Source organism: Takifugu flavidus, unplaced genomic scaffold, assembly GCF_003711565.1.
Source record: "Takifugu flavidus isolate HTHZ2018 unplaced genomic scaffold, ASM371156v2 ctg778, whole genome shotgun sequence".
NCBI classification, from domain to species: domain Eukaryota; kingdom Metazoa; phylum Chordata; class Actinopteri; order Tetraodontiformes; family Tetraodontidae; genus Takifugu; species Takifugu flavidus.
In genome coordinates this window covers 1-8,172 of record NW_026622388.1, presented here as the reverse complement: position 1 = coordinate 8,172, position 8,172 = coordinate 1, and the positions used below count along the sequence as shown (strand labels likewise).

Here is an 8,172-nt window from a genome sequence, read left to right as displayed (position 1 = left end):
GTGACGCAGTAGAACAATGGACGAACATTGACAGTTTCAGTCGTCATCAGAATTCATCAAAAATATTTAAACCAACAAACTACACACAGAAACGCAAAGTTTAGAGCTCAAAAGGGAGCGACAGGTGAAGATTTAAAGCTCAACGCAGCTGAAGAAGTTCCAAAAAGGAGAAATATCATGTGATGCTTTACCGCCACCCGGTGGACACGCGTGGAACTGCAGACAATAGTTAAACGCGCTCCGACACATTCTGACCTCTGCTGCTCCTCCTGGACTCCAGGGCTGCAGAAATATGCTGCTTTTACAAGTCTTTCAAATCTGTCAAGCATCATAAATCTTATTTATTTATTTAACTAAGTTAGTCAGTTTTAATTTAAATGCAAAAACATATTTATGGCATTAAAATAGCAAAACAACTTTTAATCTTGAACCCTCCCAGAATGCTTTTATAGTAGTGGAATATAAATCAACAGCCATAAAGTTGTTCATTAACAGAGGAAAAAGGAAAGGTAAAAGTATTCCGTTCAGACTGAGCAGGAAGACTGAAGACCGACAAGGTGAGTGGAAACGAAGAGCATTATTGAAAAGAATTGACAGTTGTGTTTGGAGATAAAATCAAGATTTGAAAACATTTTTGTGACTATTGAAGAGCTGCATAGAGCTGAAGAATTCTTGGCTTAAGAAAATTCAACAAGACTTCATATTTAGTTTTAGCACAAAACATCGTTATACATTATAAATGAAGAGGTCTTATTTAACTTTCTTATAGTCTGGCTTTAGTTATAGTTGAATAGTCTTTCTAAGTGAAGTTTAGTTTATTTTTCTGCTCTTTGCTACTGATCCTAAAAGAACTTTGAACTTTAAACCCTCCCAGAATGCTTTTATGGTAGTAATATAACACCATAAAGCTGCTGATTAGGTTGTAAAAGTGAAAGTATTCTGTTCAGACGAAGCAGGAAGAGCGACAAGGTGAGTGTAAAGTGAGTATTATGCTGTTAACGTTGTTAGAGAGTCTTAACAGGTATTAACAACATTTTAAAACTTTTTTGTGACAGGTGAAAAGCTCTTAGAGTTATTAGAGCTGTTCAACAGTCCAGGTTACAGCTGGATATTTTGATATTACCTGTCAAACAACATCTAATCGTGTGCAAGTTAGCATCTCTCAGCCGGACCAATTTAAGACAATAAATAAATAACTAAATCCACACAGGATCACAGGACACCAACAGGATTTTGGGTTCATGTTGCACGTTTTCTCACAGTGGTTTATTGTTCTATGTTGTGGAACCACTGTGAAAGAAATGCAGGAGTGGGTGTCATTTCTTTCATCTATTTTAAATAGAGCAGTGATCTTTGAGGACTTGGATCATAGAAATAATTGAAGAGGGGAACAAAGGAGGGAAGTTAAAAAGTCCTGACTAGTATGTTTATGTAGCACCAGATAATTTAGTGGCTGAGCTGAAGACAGTCCTTTCACCATGTTGGCCTGTGGAAAACCAGTGTTGTGGGCCCGATGGACCAGCGTCCCCGTCGTTGCCGGACCACCGTTGGCCACCAGTTGGGTTTTGGGATCAAAGTGGGGGCGTTTCCTGTATCCGGTTCTCCTCACGGATCCATGACTACAACATGTTGCTGCAAGTGCAGAGACGTTTGCTCTGGAAAGAACTTTAGAGCACATTCAGTGCTGCAGGATGAGGGGCTGGAAAAGGAGCCAGTTCTTTTCTCACTGCAGGGAACAGTTAAAAAAAGCAGTTTAAACTCTGAAAACATGAAAATTATACAGAGACATCATTGATTTATTGATTCAGTTGTTATCCAGAATGGATTAGAAATGTTCCTGTTTGATAAAAATGCAGTGAATTGGGATTATTTAACTACAACCTCTACAGATTATTTACCTTCATCACAGTCTCATCACTATTTCTGATGTTTCCTCAGGATGGACGAGGACAGAGCAGAGTCCACAGTGCCCAGCTGTGTGTCCCTGAAGAGTGACCAGTCCAAATATAGACTAATAGACTTCAGAAGTTCAGAGGAAATGTAAGAAAACTAAAGCGTGATGATGTGTTTGTGTGGCAGCTGTTAGTCACATTAACAGCAGCAGGTTGTGAGTTTATTATTGGAGATGTTTAACACTTAAACCTCAGACACTCATATAGTTACAGACTTAATGTGAATATTGTTGATTAGAAACAAGAATCAGGTTTAAACTGAAAGATGAATTCAGACATAAATGCTGGAACAATATTGAGTCTTGATCAGGTTCTTTCATCCTATAAATCAAAGGACTAATAGAGAGTGTTTCATAGTGAGAGGGGGGAGCACATCCTATCAAACTGGGACCAGTCAGCTCCACCAGGAGAGTCCTCTTGTTCACAATCTGGAAGCAGATCTGGAGATGCTGAAATGAAGCCCAAACAAAGTAAAACTGTTCAATATGAGATTTAATTTGTGATGTCATGAATTTGTAGTTGTGTTGATGATTTATTATAGATGGAAATCATTGGTTTACTTATGTTCAGGAAGTGATCTGCAGGAGGTGATAGAAGGTCATAAGATGAGTCTGAAGAGAAGATGTGAACATGTGACTGAAGGAACTCATGAAGCAGGAAGTGGAACCCTGCTGAACAAGATCTACACTGAGCTCTACATCACTGAGGGACAAAGTGAGGAGGTGGACACACAACATGAGGTGAGACAGCTTGAGAGAACCTCCAAGAAGAACATCCAGGACACTCCAATCAAGTGCCAGGACATCTTCAAAGTCTTATCTGAGCAACAGAGACACATCAGAGTGGTTCTGACCAACGGTGTCGCCGGCGTTGGAAAAACCTTCTCAGTGCAGAAGTTCAGTCTGGACTGGGCAGAAGGTTTGGAGAACCAAGACATCAGTCTGGTGCTTCCGCTCTCATGCAGGGAGCTGAACTTGATCAGAGATGAGCAGCACAGTCTTCTCTCACTGCTTCATGTTTTCCATCCAACATTACAGAAGATCAGAGCAGAAGATCTGACTGTCTGGAAACTTCTGTTCATCTTTGATGGCCTGGATGAAAGCAGATTTTCACTGGGTTTCAACAAGCATCAGGTCATCTCTGATGTCACACAAGTATCGTCCGTTGGCGTGCTCCTGGTGAACCTCATCCAGGGGAACCTGCTTCCCTCAGCTCTCATCTGGATCACCTCCAGACCTGCAGCAGCCCATCAGATTCCTCCCTCGTGTGTTGACAGGATCACAGAAGTACGAGGCTTCACTGACTCCCAGAAGGAGGAGTACTTCAGGAGGAGGTTCAGTGATGAAGATCTGTCCAAGAGAATCATCTCACACATCAAGGCCTCCAGGAGCCTCCACATCATGTGTCTGATCCCAGTTTTCTGCTGGATCACTGCTATAGTTCTGGAGGACATGATGACCAGAGACCAGAGAGGAGAGCTGCCCCAAACCCTGACTGACCTCTACTCACACTTCCTGAGGGTTCAGATAAAGAGGAAGAAGCAGAAGTATGGAGGAAAGCAGAGACCAGAGGAACTGGCTGAGGCTGATAAAGAACTCCTTCTGAAGTTGGGTCGGCTGGCGTTTGAACATCTGCAGAAAGGAAACATCATGTTCTACTCAGAAGACCTGGAGCGATGTGGACTGGACGTCTCCGAGGTGTCGGTGTACTCAGGAGTTTGTACAGAGATCTTCAAGAGAGAGAGTGTGATCTTCCAGAAATCAGTCTACTGCTTTGTTCATCTGAGCGTTCAGGAGTTTCTGGCTGCCGTCTACATGTTCCACCGTTACACCAGGAAAGACACAGCGGTTATAAATAAGTTCCTAAAATATTTAAAACCGAACGACTTTTCCTGGTTTCCTGGGTTGTTTAATAACGATCCAGTCACATCTCTTGATGACTTCCTCAGGAGAGCACTAAGGAAATCTCTGAAAAGTAAAAATGGCCACCTGGACTTGTTTGTTCGCTTCCTTCATGGTCTCTCTCTGGAGTCCAATCAGAGGATCTTGGGAGGACTGTTGGATCAGACGGAGAGCCACCCAGAAACCATCCAGAAGGTCCTCAAAAACCTGAAGGAGGTGAACAGTGATGAAATCTCCCCAGACAGAAGCATCAACATCTTCCACTGTCTGATGGAGATGAAGGATCAGTCAGTCCATCAGGAGATCCAAGAGTTCCTGAAGTCCGCGAAGAAATCAAAGAGGGAACTGTCAGAGATCCACTGTTCAGCTCTGGCCTACCTGCTGCAGATGTCAGAGGAGGTTCTGGATGAGCTGAACCTGCGGCAGTACAACACCTCAGAGGAGGGACGACGTCGCCTGATTCCAGCTGTGAGGAACTGCAGGAAGGCCGAGTAAGTAAAGATTTTTGGGGCCGGACATCGGCGTTTAAATCAAGCGAGTGGATCATGTCAGGTAGCAATACCCCCTCCAGTGGTCATTCCTTCAATTCTTTATTTCCATTGCAGCGTCCATAAATTAAAAACAACAACAATTCATCCAGAAATGTTCAACACTGGCTGGATATAAGTTCAAAGGTCAATCCAGACAAACCAACATAAGGCAGGAATAATAGGAGCCACAAGTTAACTGACTATCATGAAATTACTGTCATGTCATTAAATCACTTTTGTTTGTTTGTGTACATCGTATTCTAACGACAGAAAAACACATTTTAACTAATGACACGTGACTATTTTGCTTCATTTGTTCAACGTAAAAACAGCCGGCCTCGTTGGTTTAAATGGGTGTTTTAGGTCTTTGTGGCGGTTCCGTTTGGAGCCTTTATGTGACCCACAAAGTTGTTTGAGCCTTTCCACACCCGTTAGGTGGCAACTTCATCACTAGCAACAAAAGGTGCAGTGAAAATGATGTGAAGGGAAACAGGCAGATAGAACAGAAGCTGAGGGCAATCGATGCAACCAGAGACTCTGATGTCATCGATCGGATCGCTGAATTAAGACTTGACGCACCATCGTACAAATTGGATGAAATGCAAAATATCCAAAGAGCCGATAGACAGATAAAAAGATGCACGTTTCTTTAAACCATTTGCTACAATCATTTTAAATATTGAGTAATTATGAGCTGTTCTAAAATAAGACAAATGTTGAGAATAATTCAGTTGCATTTCAGATCTGATGGTCGTTCAAACTGTTGCTCTACGGTGTTGAATTTAGCTTTTCCAGGAAATGAGCTACATTTGTGTTGAGGCAGATTCTCAGATAAGTTGATTAGAAATCCCAAAGTTTGACTCACTATTTTTGTTTCATGCACAACAGACTGTCTGGTCGTTTTCTTTCAAAGAGTCATTGGGAAGTTGTGGCCTCAGCAATGACGTCAAACCCTTCTCATCTACGGGAGCTGGACTTAAGCAAGAACAAAAACCTGACAGATGCCGACGTAAAGTTACTGTCTTCTGCAATGATGCATCCAAACTGCAGACTGGAGACGCTCGGGTCAGGAGGCCTCTGTTGGTCTTTTCTAAATTTCCTTACATTTTCTGCTTTTCTCTTCATTTTCATATTTAGAAATGTGTTTTTATTTGCCCCATTTATTCCTTTTCCAGACTGTGGGACTGCAGTTTATCAGAGATCAGCTGTGACTCTCTGGCCTCGGCGCTGAGGTCCAATCCCTCCCATCTGAGGGTTCTGGACCTGAGTCAGAACCAGCTGAAGGATCCAGGAGTGAAGCTGCTCTGTGGTTTTCTCCAGGATCCTCTCTGTAAGCTGGAGACTCTCAGGTCAGCTTTCTTTTATCTTCGACATAACAACTAAACAATAAAAGGCTTCAAGATAAACTCCATTGACTTTTGGAGAAGAGAAGTGTAGTATGAATTTAAATGAGCCATTGAAAGTCAATTTTATAGATACTTTTTAACTATGTTGTTGCTGTAATATCCCAGTTTATCAGTGGGGGGCAGAGCTCTCCTGACTCCAAGGGCCCTGATTAAATAATGAAATAAAATGAAATAATGATTTTGAGCAAGTGTAATATGACTTTTCCTACAATAAGAGATCATTTCTTGCCATGATTCCTTATCCAGCCTGAGTGGCTGCAGGTTATCAGAGATCAGCTGTGACTCTCTGGCCTCGGCGCTGAGGTCCAATCCCTCCCATCTGAGAGAACTGAACCTGAATTGGAACCAGGTGAAGGATCCAGCAGTGAAGCTGCTCTGTGGTTTTCTCCAGGATCCTCTCTGTAAGCTGGAGACTCTCAGGTCAGTCAGAGATGATCCAGTACTTTCCCAGGTGTCACTAGTTAGACAATAAATGTTTCCATGTTTGATCTTTGTTATAAACGTAGTGTTACAGTTCTCAGAAAAAAGACCACACAGGACAGATTTGCAGTATTAAACTGGTTGTGGAAATCTGTCCCATGTGAGGATGGTCATCAATGACTAGAAAGGAAGTATCAGTTGTAGATTTGTCTTGTTTTATTTTAGGCTGGCCACAAAACCGCCCAAACATTCAGACCAATCAAAAATGGTTCTTCCTGTCTTTTAAAGATCAGAAGGAAAACTAGAAAACCCAAAAAGAAAGCTGCTGCAGTGTGCCATGCCCCTTCTCTACTGAGAAAAGCCATCCCAAAAAGAGAAAAGCCCAAGTGTGAAGTGAGCACCCTGTTAAACCTTGGTACCGAAAGCCTGCAGTCATTCTCATCTTAGGTGGCTTCATTCCAGCCAGAAGCCCAAACCTGCCTCCCTCTTAAAGGGGCAGCAGGTCAGTCCAACCACAGAAACCTTCATGAAGATCTGAAGCTTTCAGCATCCACAATTGTTGCACCTCACTTCCATTGGAGTCCAAATCAGAAGTCAACAAGTTGATTCTACACCGATTCTACACAATGCAACCATTTTAAAAAGGTTTCCATCCATAAGTTTTCACACATTTTTATATAAATCTGTTTGTTCATCGCCTCCTTCTGTTGTAATGGTCATTAAAGAAAATGACCTTATTTGAGTTTTTCTCCTCACAAATATGACTTTCTATGAACGATGCAATAAATGCAGCTTGCAATCTAAGACAATATGGAAGTATGTGTATATAATAGTAGTGGAAGTAGCTCATAAAATAATACATTTGCTCTTCTCATCGAATCTTTCTATGTTATTAAAGAAAAACCTGCTCTTAGTCAACAACATCTAAGACATCAACCAAAAATCCTAATTTTCTACAATCTAATATAAAACAGTAGAGAAGACTCTTTCTGCAGAGACACTGGTGGCAGGAATGCAGAAGTATCACCTGCTCAACTTGGAAGGTGGAGCAGAAACCACCAGCTGAGAAGGTCCTCAGCGAGAGGAAGTGGTGGAGAACCATGAAACTTGCTCAGCTCCACCTCAGCTCCAGAGACGGGCTGAGCTGGAGCTGTGGCACCAGGTATCGCCCAGAAGAGCCTCCAACAAACAAGCTCTTCTCTTGGGAGGAGAGGGCTTTGAATCTCAGCTCAGTGTGCTTGTCTCTAGTAGGTGGCAGCTGCACCTTTTCCTGAGGTCCTTGTTGATGCCCTGAGGGGAATTGATGCTCCTGCAATGTTTTCTGGCAGCATTGAGCTTGCAGTGGGGCAATCAAACACACTGTGGGGGGGGCTCTCTTTCCTTCTCTCATCTGGAGAACAAGTGACACCAGCTGCCAATCATTGTTGGAGAAATGTGCAGTCAGGGGAACGATGCGTCCAGACTATAGCCACCCTTCCAGCATCCAGCAGTGTCTAAAACCTTTGATTTGGTTTCACCAGAGAGTGTAGGGATTGCAGGGTCGCTGCAGCATCGCCCACAAGCTATCAGGAGTGGGTCGCTTTGTCCCAACTCCTGACAAGAGTTGAGTGCTATTGAGAAATGTGGTTTCACAAACTTGGAAGGTATTTTGACCCACACACACTTTACATACGCTGTAGATCTTGTCCAACCGCCCTGAAAGAACCCAAAATAGGAACATACGGCAGATAAGCCGGTGCAGGACCAGAGGTTTGTTGCTTGTAAGCTGTGTTTTGCTCTGGTACATGTTGATTTTTATTTGTCTTCTCTCAAAATAATTGTTATTTTAGCCTAAGAGGCTGCAGGTTATCAGAGACCAGCTGTGATTCTGTGGCCTCAGCTCTGAAGTCCAGCCTCTCCCATCTGAGGGTTCTGGACCTGAGCCTCAACGATCTGCAGGATTCAGGAGTGAAGCGGCTCTGTT

At 42.8% G+C, this 8,172-nt stretch overlaps 1 protein-coding gene and 1 long non-coding RNA gene across 2 annotated transcripts; both read left to right on the top strand.

Moving 5' to 3' along the window:
• The first annotated feature begins 179 nt into the window (after window positions 1–179).
• On the top strand, window positions 180–2,777 carry LOC130521198 (uncharacterized). Its single transcript, XR_008949217.1, has 4 exons — window positions 180–557; window positions 1,939–2,040; window positions 2,310–2,422; window positions 2,523–2,777. It is a non-coding gene; the product is annotated as an uncharacterized LOC130521198 (long non-coding RNA).
• A 173-nt stretch (window positions 2,778–2,950) lies between these two features.
• Window positions 2,951–8,132, top strand: LOC130521199 (NLR family CARD domain-containing protein 3-like). The gene is made up of 3 exons (XM_057024831.1): window positions 2,951–4,344; window positions 5,272–5,448; window positions 5,559–8,132. The coding sequence occupies exons 1-3, from the start codon at window positions 3,353–3,355 to the stop codon at window positions 5,764–5,766; spliced, it is 1,377 nt and encodes a 458-aa protein (XP_056880811.1). The 5' UTR covers window positions 2,951–3,352; the 3' UTR covers window positions 5,767–8,132.
• Window positions 8,133–8,172: the final 40 nt, after the last annotated feature.

What these genes read in the sequence shown, in the direction of transcription:
- LOC130521199 (XM_057024831.1), top strand. Translation starts at nt 3,353, where the DNA reads ATGTGTCTGATCCCAGTTTTCTGCTGGATCACTGCTATAGTTCTGGAG. An exon ending in AGGAACTGCAGGAAGGCCGA is followed by an intron (nt 4,345 to 5,271) that starts GTAAGTAAAGAT and finishes CATGCACAACAG; the next exon opens with ACTGTCTGGTCGTTTTCTTT. An exon ending in TGCAGACTGGAGACGCTCGG is followed by an intron (nt 5,449 to 5,558) that starts GTCAGGAGGCCT and finishes TTCCTTTTCCAG; the next exon opens with ACTGTGGGACTGCAGTTTAT.